This window comes from Acyrthosiphon pisum, chromosome X (genome assembly GCF_005508785.2).
Source record: "Acyrthosiphon pisum isolate AL4f chromosome X, pea_aphid_22Mar2018_4r6ur, whole genome shotgun sequence".
In the NCBI taxonomy this organism is placed as follows: domain Eukaryota; kingdom Metazoa; phylum Arthropoda; class Insecta; order Hemiptera; family Aphididae; genus Acyrthosiphon; species Acyrthosiphon pisum.
Genome location: NC_042493.1, coordinates 95,954,078 through 95,979,271, shown reverse-complemented (window position 1 = coordinate 95,979,271; position 25,194 = coordinate 95,954,078). Strand labels below are relative to the sequence as shown.

The 25,194-nt window shown below is 28.6% G+C and overlaps 1 protein-coding gene across 1 annotated transcript; it reads left to right on the top strand.

The window, feature by feature from the left end:
* The first annotated feature begins 928 nt into the window (after positions 1-928).
* LOC100160896 (dynein heavy chain 3, axonemal) lies at positions 929-25,068 on the top strand. The gene is given in 42 exon segments (XM_029491530.1): positions 929-1,120; positions 1,196-1,573; positions 2,106-2,368; positions 2,434-2,902; positions 2,980-3,094; positions 3,171-3,369; positions 3,431-3,599; positions 5,027-5,220; positions 5,324-5,452; positions 5,521-5,722; positions 5,799-6,029; positions 7,768-7,918; positions 7,992-8,152; positions 9,123-9,398; positions 9,483-9,818; positions 9,925-10,163; positions 10,284-10,467; positions 10,557-10,742; positions 10,800-11,441; positions 11,516-11,755; positions 12,796-12,956; positions 13,064-13,204; positions 14,298-14,583; positions 14,653-15,038; positions 15,093-15,561; positions 16,312-16,672; positions 16,795-16,943; positions 17,252-17,488; positions 17,564-17,755; positions 19,442-19,603; positions 19,688-19,824; positions 20,754-20,928; positions 20,999-21,205; positions 21,278-21,485; positions 21,550-21,800; positions 21,877-22,034; positions 23,484-23,643; positions 23,713-23,901; positions 24,018-24,226; positions 24,319-24,535; positions 24,633-24,746; positions 24,824-25,068. Coding segments are annotated over 42 exon segments (9,690 nt in total). The 5' UTR covers positions 929-946; the 3' UTR covers positions 25,007-25,068.
* Positions 25,069-25,194: the final 126 nt, after the last annotated feature.

Sequence of the window (25,194 nt, the reverse complement as noted above, 5' to 3'; positions counted from 1 at the left end):
AATTTTTAATAGTTGAGGATATAAATTTGCAATCACGAGTATATCGATGGCCTCAAGAAATTGAACAATTTTTAGATCTAGCTACAAATAGAGTTGTTCTAAAGAAAGCAGTAGTTGAAAGCCAGTTGAAAACTAAAAAAACTGAATTTGAATTGAAGTATGTTAAAAGCGATTTCAATTAAGTAGGTAGTATTAACAATTGAAAGATTGGTTTTTATAGTCTTAAAAGTCATAACAAATTATTGGATGATTTAAAGAAAAAAGACCCGCCAATATTAACTAATGATGAAATCATAGCAGCAACTGAAGAAGTAGATCGTCTTACCGATTTTCTTAAAGAAGATATTGCTGCTGCAAAGGTATGTAAATAAAATTTAAACTATAGTACCTACACTATAAAACAGTAATCTAATTAAAAATTAATTTAAGTTTTAACTAAATCAATATATTTTTAGAGTACTGGCAATGTGTTTTATAGTGTGCTGTTATAATTGTGCTTATTTTATTAAACAATGTTTTACTTTCTTTAACACTATCTATAGAAACTCTAATAATATAAACTGCCGAGTTAAGAAATTACTTACCTACCTATGTTAATTGTTATTTAAATATATTTTGTATTTATTTTAAGAATAAAATAATTAAGGGTTCAAATAATAATTACCTTAAATAATTCAGAGCATTAATCATACCGAAAAACTGTTGGATGTTGAAGTTACACCATATACTCATCTTTATACAATGGTTACAACTAGTGAGCAATTTGACCGTTTGTGGCACATTGCTCATGATTTTCAGAACTATAATGAAATATGGTTCAATGGTAAAATATACTACATACATTAATAAAATATATGAAAAATATGAATTGATTTATTCTTAAACGAACATAATTTACTAAATCTCAGGGCCATTCCATGATCTGAATGCTAAGGAAATAAAGGATATGGTGGATAATATGTGGAAAACCCTATATAAATTAGCTAGAACTCTTCAAGACTATCCTGGGTCAAAAAGAGTAGCAGAAATTGTACGTGGTCAAGTAGATGATTTTAAAAAGTATTTACCAGTATTGGATACAATTTGTAATCCGGGTATACACGATAGACATTGGACAGAAGTAATTTCATTAATATTTTATCGTTGTAAATAATATATGAATCAATAATCACAAAAAAACCTATATACACACCAGATTAGCAAAAATGTTGGTGTAGAGTTACATCCTAATGAATCATCAACTTTGTCTCAAATGGTTGAAATTGGTTTACTGGATTATATTGAAAAACTTGAAGAAATTAGCGTTATTGCAACTAGAGAATATTCGCTTGAACAAAATCTTCGAAAAATGAAAGAGGAATGGATACCCATTGAGTTTGAATGTAGCCCATACCGAGATACTGGAGTTAGCATATTAACGGCGTTAGATGACATTCAGGTTATGTTAGAAGATCATATACTGAAAGCTCAGACAATGCATGGATCGATTTATATAAAACCTTTTGAAGAAGAAATGGATATATGGGAAAAAAAATTAATTTTGATGCAAGAAATTTTAAACCTATGGATTTCAGTAAATATGTTTATTAATGGTGATAGGTACTTGAATTTAAAATACAGTTATTTATTTTCATATTAATTATGATGAAATACATAACAATGATTATTTATAAAAGTATTAATAACTGTAAAGCAATCCAACTGTGATAATACCTATAGGTTATATTTTTCACTAAATATATATATTTTATTAAACTCATAATAAATGATAATTCCATTAAAGTTCCAAGAGTATGTTGTAAATCAATACATTAGTAATGAATAATAATACATATATTTATTTGAATTATAAGCAAAATGATATATTTTTAGATCCAGCTTTTAACTATTATATTTTACACTTGAATATGTACGGGTAATTTATAATAAGGTTGAAAAATATTTACATTTCAGTGAGTTGATTTTATTATATAATTATATATAAAAAAAACAACATTTATCTAATATTTATATAGATATTAGTTATATACTATATGTCTTTTTATAATAAAGAAAGTTGTATATACCGATACAAAATGTATACAATTATTATTTGTAAATTGTAGGTGCAAGGGATTTGGATGTATTTAGGTCCAATATTTAGTTCAGAAGACATAAACCGTCAGATGCCCGAAGAAGCTAGAAATTTTAGGACAGTGGATGGTATTTGGCGTCATATTATGATTAACACTGTTAAAAATAATAAAGTCCTCGAAGCTACAAATTATCCAAATATGTTACAATTACTAAAAACGTGCAGTGTTATGTTTGAGCAGATACAAAAAGGCTTAAATGAGTACTTGGAGAAAAAACGTCTTTTCTTTCCACGGTACCTACCTATCCATGGCATTATAGTCTTATTATTCATGTTTAATAGCTCAATTAAAATTACAGATTTTTCTTTTTATCTAACGACGAACTCCTTGAAATTCTATCCGAGACCAAAAACCCACTACGGGTACAACCTCATCTTAAAAAATGTTTCGAAGGCATTGCGAGATTAAACTTTACAAAAAGCATAGACATTGTGGGAATGATATCAGCTGATGGTGAAGTAGTAGCATTTGATGGAATAATTTATCCCGCTGAGGCTAAGGCATGATTAATTGTTTATAATTTATTTTTGGCACTGAAGTTTGAATTCAATTTTATGTCACAGGGTTTAGTAGAAAAATGGTTAATCCAGGTTGAAAGTTTAATGATGCAGTCAATAAACAATATTATTAACGATGCAGTAAAAAAATACGCTAATACTAATCGGTCCAAATGGGTACTTCAGTGGCCAGGTATGGTAGTTTTATGTGCTGCGACAATAAATTGGACTGCCGAAGTAGAAACTGCTGTTGAAAAAAGAACACTTCCTGTTAGAGAAGTTTCTTAAACTGATAAAAACCTACCTTAAATAGTTTATAGTATTGAATTTGTGCATTTTTGTGTTAGGTTTACTTGCAGAAAAGTAATGATCAAATAGACAATTTGGTAAGTTTAGTGCGTGGCACATTAAGCAAAGGTGAAAGGGCAACGGTGTGTGCTTTGATAGTTATAGATGTTCACGGTAATGATTAACGTAAAATATTTATTCATTAACTATAGTGATTTTTTTAATAAACCATTGAATTTAATATGTTAAGCTCGTGACGTTGTTAAAAATCTTAAAGTTCTGAAAATAAGCAGTGTTCGAGATTTTAATTGGATTAGCCAACTTAGGTATTATAATAGAAATTCAAAAACTACTGTGTCGATGATAACTACTACTTTAGACTATGGAAATGAATATTTAGGCAATACACCAAGATTGGTAATTACTCCATTAACGGATCGATGTTACAGGTAAAATAACAATTTTAATTATAATTTAAATTTTTTTTAAACATTTTTTTGAATTAAATAGAACGCTTATGGGTGCATTAAAATTATACCTCGGGGGTGCTCCAGAAGGTCCAGCCGGTACTGGAAAAACAGAAACTACAAAAGATCTAGCCAAAGCAATTGCCAAACAATGTGTCGTATTCAATTGTTCCGAAGGACTTGATTTTAAAGCTATGGGCAAATTTTTCATGGTTCGTAATTGTACCTATTTCATAATATTATGATTTTTGAAATGTTGCATCTGCACATTTACGTGCATTAAATTTAAAGCTACACATTAATTATTATAATGGGCATAATGTTAATGATACGTGAACACGTGGTCCTCGTTACAGGTAATAGTTTTAGTGGTTTTATTTGCATATTATACTATCATAAAAAACCAAAAAAAAAAAATAACATACAAGAAAAGCAAACATTATTTATGTGTAATACAAATTATACCATTATCAAGAGCGCCTGCAGAGGGAGGGAGGTCAAAGGCGGCTGTTTAAGGATTTTTTTAACTATGTGTCTGTATGTAGTTTATAATTCAAATGTCTCGAATATGACTTACCGACTATGTAGGTATCATCTGATATCCAGATTTGGGTGAAATACTTTTAAAAAGTATTTGGAATAAATACTCGAATACTTATGAAAAATAGTATTCAGAATACAAGTGTACCTACCTATTCAAATACTTCATACAAATAGTATTCCGAATAAAGTATTTTAAATACCTACTTCAAACGTAGGTATTCCAAATAATTTTAAAATACTTTTTAATTTGTGTTTTAAATATTAAATTAATTTCTTCGGGAAAATTTTTCAACATATAGGACGTATAATTTAATAACACTAAATATAATGTAATTTAAGTTGTTGATACTTGATTAAAATTTTATAACGTGTACTTATAATATTGTAAAAATGTCCAAAAAAACAATGAAAAAATTATTATTGTAAATAATAAATATTTTTTTATAGGAATATTAAAATACTTTAAAAAAATATTCTAAATAATTATTCAGAATACTGTTGGAAAAAGTATTTTAAAAGTATTCTATATAGATGCCTACTTAAAAAGTGTTCCGAATACTGTATTTGGAATTCTTTATTCAGAATACTGCCCAAGACTACTGATATCTCCATGTAGTAAATATAACAAATGTTGATCTTTCCTTGGGAGCATTATAAAATTATAAAATTGATTATAAATTGTTTAGTTAATACAATTTATAATTGTTTTTTACACGTTAGAATCTGAATTTTATCAGCTTATTTTTTATAACATAATTTAATTATTTCTATATATATTCAAAAAAATTTTATTTAACTACTGTTTTTCTGTTCTTTTCCTGAATAAACACAATTTGCCGGGCTTAAAGCCAATAAAAAAAACACAATTATATTATTTAAATTTTTAAATTTATATTACAATGTTAAAATTATGGTATAGTCATGACATAAGCCATGGGGGGTCCACCCCCCTGGGTTCGCCACTGCTGCCCCCTCCTAAAGCCTCCACTCTCCTATAGATAACTACAATTAAAAACAGTAAAACACGTGTAATATGGAATCTGAACACGGAAACGTGTCTTTTATGATAGATACAATATTGTTGTCTTGATATTAGGGATTAGCACAATCTGGAGCATGGGCATGTTTTGACGAATTTAATAGAATTGAACTTGAAGTGTTGTCGGTTATTGCTCAGCAAGTGTATATTATACAAATGGCGGTAAAAGCTAAAAAGGAAAAATTTATGTTTGAAGGCACAGAGTTAACATTAAATCCCACTTGTGCAGTTTTTATAACTATGAATCCAGGGTAAGATTATATTTTTTTAAATTGCTTACATTTTTACCACAATATAGTTATCTTAATATTATAACAAAAATTATTATTATTATTATTATTATTATTATTATAGATATGCTGGACGACAAGAACTACCAGATAACTTGAAAGTATTGTTCCGTACAGTTGCTATGATGGTACCAGATTATGCTATGATTGGAGAAATATCATTATATTCTATGGGGTTTAGTGATGCTAGAAGGTATATTGTTAATGATTTCGTATAATAGTTAATAATTTGAATAACTTTAAATAATAATGTTACTACAGTTTGGCTGAAAAAATTGTTGACACATATAAGTTATGTTCAGAACAATTGTCATCTCAATCACATTACGATTATGGAATGAGGGCAGTTAAATCTGTATTAACATCCATTGAAAATTTGAAAATTAAATATCCTGATAACAACGAAGATCAAATTGTACTAAGAGCTATATACGACGTCAATATGCCAAAATTTTCATCGGAGGTTTCACTCTAACTATAACTACCTAACTATTAACTAATTTAAACATTATGTCATACCTTTTAATATTTCATGTTAGGATATACCACTTTTTATTGGTATATATGGAGATTTGTTCCCCGGTGTCAATCTCTTAGTTCCAGAAAGAGAAGAACTCATAAATAAAATAAACATCAACTTAGCTAAACGGAATTTACAAAGTACTCCGTGGTTCATTGACAAAATAATACAAGTTTATGAAATGGTTTTGGTTAGACACGGACTTATGATTGTTGGTGAACCATTTTCAGGAAAAACTTGCGCCTATCAGGTTATTAAATACTATTTATACAATTGTTGTCAAAACATTGTTCGTATAGGTACATTTCAACATTTATATCTATCGTAAAATATATTTAAATTCATTTTTGTAAATCTTAAGTGCATCGGGTATTAGGGTTCCTTATAATTAGGGCTATATACAATAAAAAATGATGAAATATGCATGTTTTGTTTTATTAAAAATATGCTAAAATATATCTATAAACTTATCTATTATCTCTAAATGTATTTAAGCTATTCAAATGTATTACATAAAATAATAACATGGTGCTTTAAATTTTTAAAAGTAAACTATCTTCTGTGTAACCTTAAGAAATTCTTATGTTTTCTAAAATTTCGCTCTACATCCCACGATGTAATTTTTGTATATTTAAATTTTGTTACTTCTCCATGAGTTATATTTGGGAAATCTTCATTTTTTAATTTGTTGTCGATTTACTCAGTAATGGGTCCTTTATCTAGTTTAAATTTAGTGTTTTCAACGATTTTCAAATTCTTGTCGAGTAATGGAATTTTCTAATTTTAATGTAGATTGAGTGATAAAGCCAATGTTACATTTTATATACGCTAAATCATTTTGTATATATCTATTTTCAAATAAAGCTATAGCATTCTTTATGGGTTTCGCAGAACTTTTGTCAAAAGACAAAAGCACCGATTTTATGGAGTAGAAATTATCAGCACAATTTGATGCGGCCCCTAGGTAAGTTCCCCTTCGGGTATGTTTAGGCTGTAGAGGCAAAGGTAATTTTAGAAATAATTCTTAAAATTTGAACACACAACTCGGAGCTTTTAAAAATACTTTTTTTCACGCCATTTATCATGTTATCTCAAGCCTTATTTTTTCACACACTCTGTGTAAACCATGTGCCACACATGTAACATATATCATATCTGGATACAAATATGGGTAGAATACAGTTAGAGAGTTGGTTGTTTTCACCATGTATAGCACAGCATCAGCTAAAAATAAAAAAGCTTTATTATATTTAATCTCTTTTGGCCAAAGTACATTTAAAGCGTCGTGAAATAATAAGTTTGATAATTGTATTTTGTAAGCCCTCGCATGTTAATAAATACGAATTAGAACATTTTTTATCTCCATGCATAAGACCAACGAAAACATTAGCAACGTACCTTCTATCAACGTCTGAATAGTTTCATCAATTGAAACATATGTGTTTTTCAGCCCTCTCCAATTTCTTTACGAATACGGTCAATTACTTCGTTGTAATTATGTAATCTGTGAACACGATAAGTAATCGAAATATTGTTTCAATTTCCAACTTAAATTGTTTCAATTTAAAGTTCCCATTAGTTTTCAAAAGCGCCCGGGAAAAACAAAATAAAAATTAAGGAAAAACGGGAATTTTTACTCAAAGTCGGTTTTCGACATAATCGATTTTGGCTTTTGGTGTGACTCTAGAACAAATGATCGTAGATACATGAACTGTTCACTGGTTATTTATTTTAGCATTTTATATAACTACACGATAAAATTTTCAAAATATTTTGTTTTGTTTTAAACTGTTTACGAACATTTTCAGTTTGTTGTAAGTAGTGAATATTTTTGTAGCTTATTGTAATCTTTAATAGCTTTTGACTTGAGCAGTTAAACTTAATATTAGGTATATTATGATTATTTATTTACTTACGTCTTAAATATCTATTGCCATATTGGTTAATTTTATTATTGTCAATAGAATTACGATAATTTATTTCTATAGGTCTTGGCAGAATCGTTAGGTGATTTACAACTCGACCGTAAATCCTTAATGAAAGAATTTAGAACCACGTGCAAAATAATCAATCCAAAAGCAATTACTCTTGGTCAATTGTATGGTTCGTTTGATGCTGTTTCGCACGAATGGTATGATGGTAAATACTCGTACTACCTATATATTATATAACAAAAAAATAATAATATCGCTAATTTAATTTTTTATTTTAGGAGTCTTAGCAATCGTATTTAGAGAATTTGCAAACAGTGTATCAAGGGATCGTAAATGGATTGTATTTGATGGCCCTGTTGATGCAGTATGGATAGAAAATATGAACACAGTGTTGGACGATAACAAAAAATTGTGTTTAATGTCCGGAGAAATAATTCAGGTTTATAAAATTTATCAAAAACATACTGTATTTCAACATTTATGTACTAGCCTGCCACTAGGTACAGTGGTGGTCAAATTATTTTGTCGGGGGGGGGGGGGGGGGGTGTAGCCAATTTTTTAACATAAAATATTATTTTGATCATTAAATATAATAAAATTATTGGTTATATCTAATATAGGTACATTTTTTAAATTATGTTAAATACAAACTTTATTTATAAGAATATTTTCATGAAATTTTTGAATCTATTTTTTTATTATTATTTTTTTGCTAATTCGCCCAATACTTCGTTCCGGTTATATTTATAATCTCACGATAAACAGCTATAATAGTAGCATAAACGCTTTTAATTTAACTATAAAAGAAATAAACCAAACCTAAAAAAATATATTTTAAAATATAAGACATGTTGTATGTTTCAATGTGTGTACTGTAAAGCCCCTGCAAACAGTAGGTTAACCTATACATTTTTTACCATAACGACATTAACGAATGACAAAAATTAATGTATTTTTAGTAGTTCAATTTAAAAATGTAAATATTTTCGATTTTTAAAAGAAGTTTACTTTGCATTATTACTTTTAATACTTTTTCCAATTTTATTACACAAATATCTTCCAGCCTAAAACACATATAATGAGCAGCATATTTTAATATTTACCTCTGCCTTAGTATTTCTTAAATATACAAATTTGTATTTGTATAAAACAGTGTTTAAGAATATGGATAGTCATATACTCATATTCTATGGACATTTTCTACAGTTGATGATTTATTTGTTTAGAAAATAAGAATTTTAAATAAATGTAATACATTATACAATATACCTACAATCCACATAGTATATAATATAAATTGTTATAAATATTGAAAAAAAAATCTTGAGGGTGGGTCTATCCCTCCTCCATCATTTGATAACCCTGACATATTTACATTATATTTTCTAAGACGTTTTTCTATTGTACAGATGAATAATAAAATGAACATGGTATTTGAACCTGCAAATTTAGAGCAAGCTTCACCTGCAACAGTGTCTCGCTGTGGTATGATTTATGTGGAACCAAAGCAGCTGGGCTGGAGATCTTTTTGGTTTTCTTATAAGCAAACTCTTTCTTCTAAAATTTTTCCGGACCAACAAATTATGATGGATGATTTAATCGAATGGGTGGTACCTGCCGTATTTGATTTTATACAAAGGCATTGTAGCTTATTTTTAGCTACTTCTGAAAATCATATGTTTAACGTAAGTGAGTTTTTAAATAATTAATTTAAATACGACTAATATAATATAATATAATATATAATATTATTATATTATTTTTTATAGTCCTTTACAAGGTTAACAGAATGTATGATTAAAGAAGAAACCGGAGTTGGATTCGCAACCATAATGTTGGGATGTATAATAATTTTCAGTTTGATTTGGAGTTTTGGCTCCTTAATAAAGGGCGACAGCCGAAATAAATTTGATACATTTTTACGGAAACTTCTTCTTGGAAATATTGATGAATATCGGAAACCAGCTACTTTTAGGTTGACAAAAGCAAACCTTTTTCCAGATATGGGCACAGTCTATGATTATGTGTATGATTATAAAAATAATGGCTCTTGGGTCTTATGGTCTGAAAAATTGGAATTTAAAATGATCTCACCAGATGCTAGAGTAAATACACCATTTAATATTTTTAGGTTTTTTTTTTTTTTATATATTAGAATTTGAGTTAAAAACAATAGTTGCATTAGTGACATTGACTTGGTTTTTTGTATAGATAAATGACTTAATCATTGAGACGGATGAAACAGCAAAGCAAAATTTCTTTCTTCAAATATTATTAAAAAATGAAATTCCTTTACTGTTTGTTGGTCCCACTGGTACTGGAAAATCAGCTATTGTACTGGACTACTTAATACATTTGCCAAAAGAAAAATTTTTAGTTAATGTTCTAAACTTCTCAGCACGAACCACAGCTAACACTGTACAAGACATAATCATTTCTAAATTGGAAAAGTATATCAATTTTTGTAACTTATATTAGAGAAATGTACAAATAACAAAATACAAAATATTATAAAAATATTATTACATAATATTTATGTAATAATACATAACAAAATATTATTTATACAGGCGAAAAAGAGGAGTTTTTGGACCGTCTGTTGGGAAAAAATGTATGTTGTTTGTAGATGATTTAAGTATGCCGTTACCAGAAAAATATGGTGCTCAACCTCCAATAGAATTGCTAAGACAATGGATTGATCATGGTAATTGGTATGATCTTCAAACTAAGTCAAGAATTGATATACTCGACATGGTTAGGTTTATTTTAATTTATTATTAGGTATATAATACATTAATACATACTATGTCGTTACTAATAAGCAATAATTTATCTGTCTTAAGTTATTTATTGGTGTACTTCAACCTCCTGGTGGCGGTTCGAATGCAGTTACTACTCGTTTCACTAGACATATGAATGCTATTGGTATTGATTCATTCAGTCAAGAAACTATGTCTAAAATTTTTTCTCAAATTATGAAATGGCATTTTAATAAAGGATTTCCCGAGACTATCGCATTACAAGGAATTGTATAAACTCATAGTTTTGGAAGACAAATCTACATATTTTAACTAAAATAAATTTAGAATGTTGTAGAAGCCATATTGTTTGTGTACAAAGAAGCAGTCACTACATTTTTACCGACTCCTGCTAAATCTCACTATACTTTCAATCTCAGAGATTTTACCAGAGTTATAAAAGGAATATTATTGTTACCAGCATCGAGGTGTAAAACTCTTGAAAAAATGTTCCGACTGTGGGTTCACGAGACATGGCGTGTATTTGGTGATAGATTAGTTCATGACGACGATCGTAATATATTATTTGAAATAATGAAATCAGCATCTTATAATTATTTGAGACAACCAATGGACCAATATCTTAGTGATTTAATGCCAATCGACGAGAGCTTTTTAAATTCTGATCATTTACGAAACCTTTTTTATGGAAATTACATGGATCCAGATAGTGATAAAAAAATTTACAATGAAGTTCATAGTGAAAAACAACTAATCCAACGAATGGAATATTATTTGAACGAGTACAATACTATGTCGAAAAGTCCATTATCGATGGTTATGTTTAAGTTTGCCATTGAACATGTATCTCGTGTAAGTAGAGTCTTACAACAAGACAATGGCCATGTGTTACTGGTTGGAATAGGTGGCAGTGGAAGACAATCAGCTACAAAGTTGGCCACATTTATAGCCGATTATAAAATATTTCAGGTATTATTATACTATAGTATGAATATATCCATTCACATTATATTATATTAATTTTATACGAATATTTCCATCAGATTGAAATAGGAAGGAATTATGGTAAAAATGAATGGAATGAAGATATGAAAAAAATATTAAGATATGCTGGATGCGAAGGAAATCCTATTACATTTTTTTTATCAGACAATCAAATTGCAGAAGAAAGCTTTGTGGAAGATATAAATATGTTACTTAATACTGGAGATATACCAAATCTTTATCAATCTGATGAACGAGTTGATATTTTAGATAAAATATCCAATATTGCTCAGAGTCTCGTAAGTTATATCAATAACATACTATTTTAAATAATGAAAGGAATATGAATCATCATTTCATCGTTTTAATTTATTCTCAGTAGTAGTGTAAAGAAATTAATTTGAGTATCTAATATGTTTTAGGTTTATAATACGTAAATTTACCTTACCAGTAAAATTTACCAGGTAAATTTACCGAGCTCCTACTCTCTTCTCTACTCTTGCCTCGTTACGTTTTGCAATTGCACAGCATAATCCATCACCTTTTGCAGAAGTTTTTCTTTTTTCAGTCTGACAATTCATATTACTGTATCACAGATACCTAACGGCTAATACTCATATTGAGTTGCAAAGGCCTGACCTTAAATTAGAATATTATATTAACATAATATAATTCAGGGTGATTCTTTTATCACTGAATACTCATCATTAGAAGTGTAAATGTTTGTGAAAATACTATTTTACATAGGATCAAGTAATTTACAAAACAACGTTTTTATTAAAAAATTAAATTTTTTTATCTTTATAATTTTTTAAGTTTTGTACTTTTTTGAATGATAACAATGTAGAAATTCGCTAGACTAAACCGGTGTGAAAAATAATTCACCGGGATTTTTGGACCATATATTTACATGGTTCATTATCCCGGTGTGGGATAATGTGGGATAATTTTAAACCGGTTTAATCTAGCGGATTTCTATATAAAGTTTTAATTTCATATTACAAAGCAGAATATTTGTCTAAGTATTTCGAGACATAAAAATCAAATTTAAGGCGAGTAGTTTATGAGTTATAAGTATTTAAAATGTTGAAGAACAAATGAATAACCTTGTACCACTCCACCCCACGAAATGTTATAATACGAAAAATATAATTTTTTTATAAAAACTTTGTTTTGTGAACGACTTGAAACTATGTAAAATAATATTTTCAAAAACATTTAAACTTCTTGAAATAATGAGTATTCAATTATAAAAAAATCAACCTGTATATTAATATACATATATATGTATAATTATATTATATTATTAATAATAACATACATTTTTTTTTTGTTACAGGAAAAAAACATTGAAACAACACCTCTCGCTTTGTACAATTTCTTTATAGAAAGAGTGAAAGAAAACCTTCATCTTACTTTAGCTATGTCACCAATTGGCGATGTATTTAGAAACCGCTTGAGAATGTTTCCTTCACTCATTAATTGTTGTACAATTGACTGGTATGGTATAATTTATTTAAATAATTAAAAAATAATATGTATACAATATACATTGATGTAGAAATAAAATTCACTCAACGCAAGCAAATTCTTTGTTTTAACTATAGGTTTACAGTTTGGCCTGAAGATGCTCTTGAGAAAGTTGCAGAATATTATTTAAAAGATATGTCTATTAACAGTGATATTGCATCATCTTGTGTAGTAATTTGTAAAGAATTTCATACGACGGCTAGAGATGCTTCTGTTAGGTAAACTTTTCCATATCAAAATTTAATTAATATTGGTACAACATATAACTATAGTTAAATATTATTAAATTTATGGTATATTTCTACTTTACGGGATACCTTTTTTTTGCATTTTTTTTTTTTTTTGAAGCTTATTTAGTCAAGTACGATTAAAACGATGGTGAAGTCAGAATTTGGGGCTAGGACTTAGTTTAGAAGTTATGACACTTCAAAGTTAGTATACAATACGTTTAATAACTTACTCATAAATGTCCCGTCGCCAAGCTGGCCGTCGTGGCCCAATGCTGGTATGATGACTATGCCATGAAAAGTGAACCGAGCTCGAATCCGGATAAACAGTTTTTTTGCACTATTCACGTTGTATCAATGGTACACAATAATATTAATAATTGTTATTATTTCATCTTAACCTAAGTTCACCCGAGGAGGTTTGCACAGCAAAAAGGGGGATATTTTCGATTTTAATGTCCGAGCGAGCGTAGTGAGCTAGTGGCCACGCTGGCAATAAACATATACTTTAAAAACAATATTTTTGAAAACCTAAGTTCACCCGAGATAGATAAAAAAGGTGTTAAATACATATTTTAGAAAAAAAAATTTTACAAAATTTTCTTGAAACCTATATTACAATTGTTAAAATCTTCATTTTCAAAAAAAAAATACAAAGAATCAACGCGCACATGATGAGCATCGAACGCCGACAGACGGGTCTATGGGCCAAAGGTACTACCACTGCGCAACTGTTATACATACGTTAATTTAAGCATTATAGGTATTTAGGGGTTAAAACTTCGTTTAGATATAGCTTCGAAAATAACTTCGTGCGCCAAATTCTGATGTCACCAACATTTTGTTTACCCAAAAAATAACTAAGCCCCCCAAAAAAAAATTAAAAAAAAAAGGGTGTTCCGTTAAGTAGAAAAGTACTAAATTTATTTCGTTATTTTGTAGTTGGGTTAATTTTATTTATCAGCTTGTAACTTTTTTGTTATTTATGGACAAAAATAATGTGGCCTACATATGGGAAATTGTAATTTAATAATTTTATATTTCAAATTAATTTCAACTATTGTCTCAAAATATTAAATTTCAGGTTTTATTCAGCGTTAAAGAGGCATAACTATGTTACACCAACGTCCTATTTAGAGTTGATTAAAACATTTAAAAATTTACATAAAAAGAGGGTAGATCAAATTACAACTATGCGTAATAGATATGAAACCGGCTTAGAAAAATTAGACTTTGCTGCTGGCCAAGTATCTGTTATGCAAGATCAACTTACAGCTTTAAAACCAAAACTTGTAGAAACATCGTTGGCAACTAAAGCTCTTTTGGTTAAAATTGCACAAGACACTGTAAAAGTCGAAGCCAAAAAACAAGTAATTATTAAAACAAAGTCATTTTTATTCATAATATTCTAAAATTAACTGTACATGATATTATTTTAGTTAGTGGGTGCAGATGAAGCCCTCGCTAATGAGGCTGCAGCAGCATCACAGGCTATTAAAGATGAGTGTGAAAGTGATTTAGCTGAGGCCATACCAGCCCTCGAAGCTGCAGTTTCAGCTCTAAATACTCTTAAACCTGCTGATATTACCTTAGTAAAATCTATGAAAAACCCACCACATGGTGTCAAGTTAGTCCTAGAGGCAGTTTGTGTTATGAAAGGAATAAAATCTGATCGTAAGCCAGATCCCAAGGGCACTGGGAAGATGATTGAAGATTATTGGGGACCTTCTCAAAAACTTATTTCAGATACTAAATTTTTAGAAAGTTTAAAAACATACGACAAAGATAATATAGATCCTGCAATTATGAAAACTATAAGAGAAAAGTAATTTTATCAATTTTTTTTGTATACAAAAATAAATGCAAAAATTATTTTCAGATATATAAGTGATCCAGCCTTCGATCCAATTACTATCAGATCTGTTTCTAATGCGTGTGAAGGCCTTTGTAAATGGATACGAGCGTTGGATGTATATGACAAAGTGAAAAAAATAGTTGGACCTAAACAAGAAAAACTTCAGCAAGCAGAATCGGATTATAACGCTCAAATAGAAACACTTAATGAGAAAAGAGCTGAACTTGCTGGGATATTAGGCAAGCTTCAAACATTGCAAAATGAACTTGCGAAAAAAACAGAAGAGCAAACGGAATTAGAAGATAATATTGAGCTATGTGCTAAAAAATTGACCCGAGCTGAACAATTAATTAGTGGACTTAGCGGAGAAAAACATAGGTGGAGCCAAACAGCTCTGGAGTTGCAACTAACCCTGGATAACGTGATTGGTGATGTATTGTTATCTGCAGGTGTTGTTGCTTATCTTGGGGCATTCACTGTTGACTTTAGAAATGTTTGTAATAGTATATTAATTAATGTATTTATATTCGTATTTATCATATATTTAATTCATAAAAATATCAATTATATATATAAATGTAATATACACCGGGTGTATACTATACAGGGTGTAACAGATAAAACTGACTTTTGGAATAACTTTTGTTCTAATCAATATTTAAACAAATGTTTTATATAAATGTATAGCCACTTGCGCTACAAGTGTAATAAATAAAAAAATATATAATTATTTTTTAATACTGAAAATTTAAAATTTAAAATTTTATTTAAATTTTTTTACATAAATTTAAATTAGCCAATTTTTGAATCTGATTAAAAGAATAATTTGAATAGTAAAAACATCTATCTAAGTCAAGTAGTTTATTTTTTAGAATTTTTTTAAATATCAATATTTTTTTGATATTGATTTGGTACGCAATAACTTTTTTAAAAATATTATTTTTAGAAATTTGCTAACATGGGTATATTTCTGTTTTAAAAATTTTTGTCACACGCTTAAGCAGCATCAATTTTTTTTTTTTTTTGATCAATTCTTTCTTTTACACCCTGTATATTATATATAAAGTGTAGCCACTGGATTACTCCTTTCTTAAAGTAATTCATGTCAAGTACCTACATACTTTTATTCATTTATAGCATATAGGTATTCTTATTGTAAAATTAGTTTACATATCGTGTATTTACTATTGAGAAAAAAATGTATTTATATATAATATATCTATATAAAAAAAATATTGTCCAGGTACTTATTGATGAATGGAACCAAATGTGTTCAAAAACAAATATTCCTTGTTCAAAGCAGTTTTCATTAATACATACATTAGGAGAACCTGTATTAATTCGAGAATGGAATATATTTGGACTTCCAGCTGATAATTTTTCAGTTGAAAATGGGATTATTGTATTTAGTGGTACAAGATGGCCTCTAATGATTGATCCCCAAGGTCAAGCAAATAAATGGATAAAAGCTTTGGAAAGTACAAATAATATTTCTGTAATCAAACTGACAAATTCAAATTATATGACTTCGATACAATTAGCCATTGAACATGGTTTGCCAGTTCTCTTAGAAAATGTACAAGAAGACATAGATGCCACACTTGGTAACATATTATAATCTATACAATTATGCATTTTATACAATTTTGTAAAATTTAAAACTTAATACCTATTTATTTCATAAAATATAAGAAATATAATTACTAGACTTAGGTGTTTTTTATAGACCAAGTACTGCTAAAAAATATCTATAAGCAAGGTGGGATTGAATACTTGAGATTTGGCGATAATTTGTTGGAATATAATCACTCATTTCGATTTTACATCACGACACGACTTCGAAATCCTCATTATTTGCCAGACATTTCTGTCAAAGTACGTTACTTTATCTAAGGCTTAGGCTAAATTAATAAAAAATTACTGTAATTAACTAAAGTTATCAATAATTTTTTTTTTAGTATTTTAAATATAGCTTTATAATGTTAATAAATTTACCAATGTAATAATATAATTTTATAAAAATATATTCACATCATGCATTTTTCTAATTTTTTAATTAAATAAAATTAACTTCTAAAATAAATAAATATTATGATTTGAATATATTTTAGTTTTGTTAATGCAATATAACCTAACTGTATATCATTATTTTATTTTTAAAAATAATCACTTGTGTAATTTAGGTGACACTATTAAACTTTATGATAACACCACAAGGGCTTCAAGATCAATTGCTAGGGATTGTTGTTGCTAAAGAACGACCTCAGCTGGAGGAAAAAAAAAATGAATTAATAGTTGAAAGTGCTAATAATAAAAAATCGTTGAAGGAAATCGAAGACAATATATTATACATTCTATCGTCGTCCGAAGGAAATATTTTGGAGGATGAATCAGCAATACAAGTTTTATCTTCGTCAAAAGTATTTAAAATTACTTAGGTACTTAATTTGTAAGAAATCTACATTACTTTAACATATTATTAATTAATTCTACAGACATTATCAGTTGAAATTCAATCGAAACAAGAAATCTCTATCATAACTGAAAATGAAATTGATGTAGCTCGTAACGTTTATATTCCTGTGTCTAAACACTCTTCAGTTTTATTTTTCTGTATCACTGATCTAAATAATATCGATCCAATGTACCAATATTCACTATCGTGGTTTATAAACTTATATTATCAGGTAAGTACTTGTTATTTATTTTAATACATGGTCACAATGAACTAGTTTTCAATATTTATAAATTATAAAAGCGAATATAGAACATGTTACAGCAGTGGCGTAATTGAGAATGTTTCATGGGGGGGGGGGGGGGGGGGATCAAAATAAATTTGTATGGCAAATTGTGGGGGGGCTTTTCCCGTGATACATCATCAGATTTCTCTATGTTTTCCTTAAATAATAAACAAGAACATGTGTAGGCAAAATTATTATTAAATATTAGGCACCTATTATTAATTATTATTATAAATTAATAAATTCTATTATTTTTAATAAACTCATTAAAATTTTTTATCATAATTAATATGACAAACCTAATAGCTTATTGAGTAAACTGCAGTGACTGCAGTTAAATTTTTAATACATTTTTTAACTGGTGTTTATTTAATTTTGCATAATTTTAGCACGACTTGTAATGCTAATTATAAATTATAATAAGTGTATAAAATACGTCATACATATTTTGTACGATTTTAAAACATTTAATTCCGGGCCTAATAATGTTTAGTCTTTTGAATAATTTAAAATTGTAATACTTACGTCAGGTCCAGGCTTCTTTTAAAAAAAATTCAATAGTTGCTGGTAATTTAATTTTTTTTTTATCAATTAGGTACTATGTTGTGTGACACTATGACAATTAGGGAATGACACGGTGTATACCTACTGTGTAGTGTCTATACGTAATCGCAATAATCAATGTAGATACTTAGTGTCGGCGCACGTTTGTAGTATTACTATTCGTTCTACGAAATGTAAATCATGAAGTTACATTTTTATTATTATATTATGTTTTTGGAATGGTGGTTTTTCCCATTATCGAATTACTTACTGTCTATAATCTATATGCATGTAGTGTGTAGGAAGTAGGTACTGTAATTTGGTATAGTGTGTGGCATGGCACCCAGTGTTTATTAATAAATAAGAATTAAAATGAATCCGACCATTTATTTTGAAATCATGCTTATCGTTTACCGGGTAAATATTTATAACCGGGTAATATTTATACCGAAGCAACTAAACATTTTTTTTTTCTAGTTTCGTAATAATTAAAAGTTTGTATTTAAACAACTCATGGGGGGATCTATCCCCCATAATTATGCCACTGTGTTACAGGATACGTAATGTTATATTATTCAGCAATAGGTTATTATGGAGATTCAATTGAATTTTAATGGGAGGGGAGGGCTGAAATATTTAATCATAAAATGAGTCATTTAATAACATAACAATGAATTAATATTATTTTAATTTCGGAGGAACTTCGAATAATTTTTGGGGACCAAGCCCCCAAGCACCTTTCTCTCCCAATCACTGCCAATATCCCCTGCTACCCCGACACGAACGAATTAGAGACGGTATTCAAACTCTTTCCAAACTTACTTGAGCATATCTAATGTGACATAAGCTACTGCTGTTGTTGTTTCGCCATGGTGTAATGAAAACAAATTTCTACCTGAAAAAGTCCATTTCAACGTATCAGTCACTTCTAGAGCTCTATGTATTATCATTTATATGAACATTTATATGAATATTTCCTCGATTTTTCAATTTAAAATATAAACGACCAAAGTCGTTCTTTGTGGAATGTTCTATATATAAATCATAATAAAAAAATAACTGATGATTGTTGCTATATTTGTGTGACAGTCGATTGCACAAAGTGAAAAATCGGATGACATTAGTGAAAGAATACAGATTTTGAATGATTATTTCACTTACAACATCTATCGAAACGTTTGTAGATCTTTATTTGAAAAAGACAAACTGATTTTTTCATTTATTTTAACAGTTGGAATTTTTCGGTCCAAGGTAACTAATAATATTCTGTATTATAATTAAATGTTTAACAATACATCAATATATTCATTACTATAGTAATATTTTATGTAACAGGGTTTAATTGACGATGAGTTATTTACATTATTCCTTACCGAAGGAGTTGGATTAACCAATGAACACCCAAATCCGGCTTCTAATTGGTTAAGTGATAAGTCATGGGCTGAAATTGTTCGAGCATCTCAATTACCAAGGTAAACAGTGATAAATATATTTTATATTAAAATATATCACCTTGTATATACATGAATACATTCATTAAGCTACGTGAATACAAGTAGGTAAATTACATTTTTTACGTATATCAACTTTTAATCAATTCTTTGATGTATGGTAAAAAGATAGTAAATCAAATTTTGATATTAAAGGTTTCGATATATGCATCAACGCAGAAACGAATAATTGATGTTTTTGGTTATGTTTTCTGTTTATTTAAAAATATTTTAAGTACAAAATTATAATGTATATAAGCTATGGTGGTGAAGTGAGCGGTGTTACGACTAAAATTATATCTAAGACTGTGAGTGGTGTTACGACCTGTCTCCAAGTGTCTTGGGTATCCCTAACCCCCTAATCGTTTGCTAACCCATACTGTAACCGTCTGACGAGCTCTTGTCATGATCTCCCTTATGTATGATCGTGCCTTTTGGAGTGAGTGGTCGTAGTAATGGCTAAATTCGGTCATGAGGCGGTGTTCAGGTCTCGTACTTGGTATTCTGATCGACTCGTATTCTTCCGTATGAATATTCAGACTTTCCCAAAAAGAGAGACGTGTGACAAAACTTTTATAGTTAAATATTGACATATTGTTTAATACTATGTTCACTACGCTCTTGCAATGACCTCAGCATGTTATATTATACTAATTGCCTTATTAGTTATATCATCAAATACTACTAGAAACGTGTGCTACGTTGTACATAGATAATAGATACGTGACAATGCATTTTAATCCGATAAGATGTATGAGTTTTTGAATTGAAGTCTTGGGTGACTTATAATGACTTAACCCATTTCGACTGACCATTAAGATGGGACATATCGAGTTTTTAGAGAATATATTTTATATTTTATATACCTACTAAAATTAAAATAATCTCATTTCATTGAATATACATTTTAGATTAAATAAGTTCTATAAATCAATTATCGATTCAAATGATGAGTGGAACAAATGGTATGATTCAAATAATCCACAAGACACACCAATTCCAGAGCCTTTTAAAAATATTGGTGGCCTTGAAAAACTTGTAATTATAAAGTGTATTCGTTTTGATAAAGTAGTTCCAGCTATTCAGGTATATATTTTATTTTATTTATTGATGAGCTTCCCAACAATTATTTAACTATCATCTTCAAAATTTTTAGAATTATGTTGTAAGTAGCATGGGTCAGAAATACGTCGAACCTCCATCGTTTGACTTAGCGGATTCGTTCAAAGATTCAAACTGTTGTAGTCCACTGATTTTTATATTATCAGCGGGAACGGATCCGATGTCTAGTTTGATGAAGTTTTCCGAAGACAGAAAAATTAGCCAAAACGATGTAACAACTATATCACTTGGTCAAGGACAGGTAAAATAAATACTAATGTTTGAATTGCTTAAATAATTAATATTATTATATTTGGTGTATATTTATTTTTAGGGTCCAATAGCTGCCAACATGATAAAATTGGGCTTAGAAACTGGTAAATGGGTCGTGTTACAAAACTGTCATTTAGCTGTTAGCTGGATGAAAGAACTTGATCGCATTTGCAATGACGATATTATACCCAGTCGTACACATTTATCTTTCCGTCTCTGGCTTACAAGTTATCCATCTGATGATTTCCCTGTTTCTATACTACAGAACGGTAAATTAAACATTAATGATTCATAATTGTTAAATTTCGTAATTATTTATTAATTCAAAACTAGGAATTAAAATGATAAACGAAGCTCCAAAAGGTCTTTGTGCAAATTTATTTCGCTCGTATACAACTAACCCTATTAATGATCCAGAATTCTACCTCAGTTGTAAGAACCGTTTAGGTTTGAAAACGTTATTATTTTCACTATGTTTTTTCCATGGAATCATTCAAGAACGTCGAAAGTTTGGACCACTTGGTTGGAATATACCATATGAATTTAACGACTCAGATTTGCAAATCAGTGTGATGCAGTTAAATGTATTAATCAAATGATTTAACTCAAGTATAAATGTAGTACATTACTTAGTAATAATTAAAAAAAAATTATATTCAGATGTTTTTGAATGATTATGATGAAATTCCATTCGAAGCATTACTTTATTTAATTGGTGAATGTAATTACGGTGGTCGAGTCACTGATGACAAAGATAGACGTTTATTGGCATCTCTGTTGTTAATTTTTTTCAACTCAAATGTTATTAACAACAATTCGTAAGTATAATTCATATATTATAATACATTTATTAGATTCTGAGCGGAGCGAGGAAGCTAGTGGTTTTACAATGGTGTTTATTTTTTTTGTTTTTTTTTATCTTTTATACAAAATTTCTAACAGAAGGAGTGCTTCGATTTCAACATATATTACCTTATATTTTGGCAAATTGGATCAAGATGGTACTTTAAAGAATTCATTTCTCAATAGTTATTTAATGTCATGGGAAAAACCGATAAAAATGGGATTATAATGTCTAACGCTTTGTGTATCACCATAGAAAGTAGAAACGAATACAAAATTATAATATTATAAAATCAATTTAACATAAAGACTATAATAAATAATAACAATATAAAATATCCAGACTAATAAACCGTCTCCGCTCAGAATTGTTATTCTTATACAATGATATTATATCATTGAGTTCAAGTTTAATATACTCCATAAGACATTTACCCACTTGTACCTACTGTACAGCAGAGCGACATCCACTTACCCACTTTTTTATTTTGTTTAAGCTTTGGATTTTAATTTAAACATTTTATTTATTTAATCCAACAAATGTTTGAAATGTTATCCATCAAATTACCGAAAATATTATATACATATTTATAATATACACAATGTATAATATTTATTTATTTAATTAATTTAAAATATACGAACAATAACTCCTATTACAAAATTACAGTATGGTAGTGTATAGTGAAATTACAAAATTATTTTACACATATTTAGTAGGTAAAGAAAAGATTTTGATCTTAATTTAACAATTAAATAGTATATAGAGCTCAAGATCTGCTAATTATAGTAGAAAACAAATTTATTACCCACGGGTATTAAACGGTTGGTAAAACTGTTCAGGATATAGTTTCTACTGGAATGAATTTGGTAAAATGGTTTAAGATCTCGGGTATTAAATGGATTTATTTTGAATTCGATTAGAGCAAGGAGTTCGGAGCAATCATCAAAACCCAATATTAAGTTAAGTAAGAATTTTGATAGTAAAAGTGAACGCCTGTCAATAAGTGTTGACAAGTTCAAAAAATTAGAACATTTTGGTATGACCCATGGATTGGTCTAGGAATATTAAATTTAAAAGAGATATACCGCAAGAAATTGTTTTGATATGGGATAGGTATTAGGTAGTAAGATATTATAGGTACTTACAATACTAAAATTCTAAAAATCAATTTTAGACGGATATAAATTTAAATTATATACATACATTAATTATTATCAATCAATTTATATTTTAATACCTACATACTATAATATTATTGTTTTTTTAACTGGTTTTCTGATCGGCTATTGGGTTTATTTGTCCTTTTCTCATAAATATTAATTATTTTTCAATTTGACCTTCACAATCTAGCATTACTATTAATTGGTTTTGAATTATTTTTTTCATAATTTTAAAACTATATCGTATTACTGTGTACTAGATACAAATTTTCTGAGAGTGGACTGTATCATATACCTAAAGACGTCACCTTAAGTGGATGCTTAGAATACATTAAATCTTTACCCATGAATCCGCAACCGGAGGTATTTGGACTACATGAGAACGCGGACATAACAAAAAATAATTATGAAACTCTTATGGTAAGTACATTTTTAAAAATAATATTTATTAATATTTAATGTATTTTTATAATCAAAATACTTGTTTAGTTATTGAATGGTACCATCTTAACTCAATCTCAAATCGCAGCGGGAAGTAGTGATAAAGATGTAGATGCAAAAACAGTAGAGCTAGCTAGTAATATTGCGAAAAACATTCCAGATTTATTTGACATAATTGAAGCATCAAAAAAATATCCAACAATGTATGAACAATCAATGAATACTGTAATAAGACAGGTATAAATTAAATCGATTATTATTTAAAAAAATAAATATTAATTCAATATAATATTATAATGCTTATACCGTTTGTGCTGATACCCATTTATCATAAAACTCTACTTTCTACGTAGGAATTGATACGTTTCAACAGATTATTGTCAGTTATAAAAAAATCACTAGTGGATGTACAAAAAGCTATTAAAGGTATTGTTGTCATGTCATCTGATTTAGAAGAATTAAATACGAGCCTAGTCATTGGACGAGTACCGGCCAACTGGTTGAATTATTCGTACCCCTCATTGAAGCCATTAGGTGGTTATGTTGCAGATTTATTACAGAGGTAAATTATTGGTGAATCGTATCTGTTATATTTCTAAATAATTTAATTAATAATAATATATTATATTAATAAAAATAATTACAATCATCTAGACTAAAATTCCTACAAGACTGGGTGGATAATGGAATGCCAGAAGTATTTTGGCTTTCTGGTTTTTATTTTACACAGTCTTTCTTATCGGGTGTGCTTCAGAATTTTTCGCGTAAAAACAAAATACCTATTGATAAGCTTGGATTTGAGTTTGAAGTAACAGTATATGAACCTGAAATGGAATTGAAGGATACGCCTGAACATGGAGTCTATTGTCGAGTATGAATAACTCATCAAAATATTATTACTTAAATAATTTGATTGATGATCATCATACATTACGACAATAATATTTAATTTAAACTTATTTTCACAGGGCTTATTTTTAGAAGGAGCTAGATGGGATCGAGAATTACAAATATTAAATGAATCCTATCCAAAAATTCTTTTCGATACTGTTCCAATTATTTGCTTTAAACCGGGAATTAAAGTACAGTATATTATAGCATAAACAAAAAATGATTAAAATAAGTTTACCTAACCTACATTGTTATTATATTTGTTTAGTCCGAGTTTGAGAATAAAATGTATTATGACTCTCCTACTTACAAGACAAGTGCTCGTCGAGGTGTTCTTTCCACCACAGGACATTCGACAAATTTTGTGATGTTTATAAACTTTTTAATTGATCGACCTAAAGACCATTGGATCAATCGAGGCACCGCTTGCTTGTGTCAGTTAGACAATTAAATAAAAACAGATTTATTTTATACAAAATCCATGTGTTTATTATACCTATACAGATACTATACAACGAGAATATAATAAAAAAATATAATACAGGACGATTCATAAAGTAATATGCTCACATGACTTTTTTCTTTAATAATGCAGTTGTTCAAAATCTGTTTTTTTTAGAATTTTTAAGTTTACTTAAT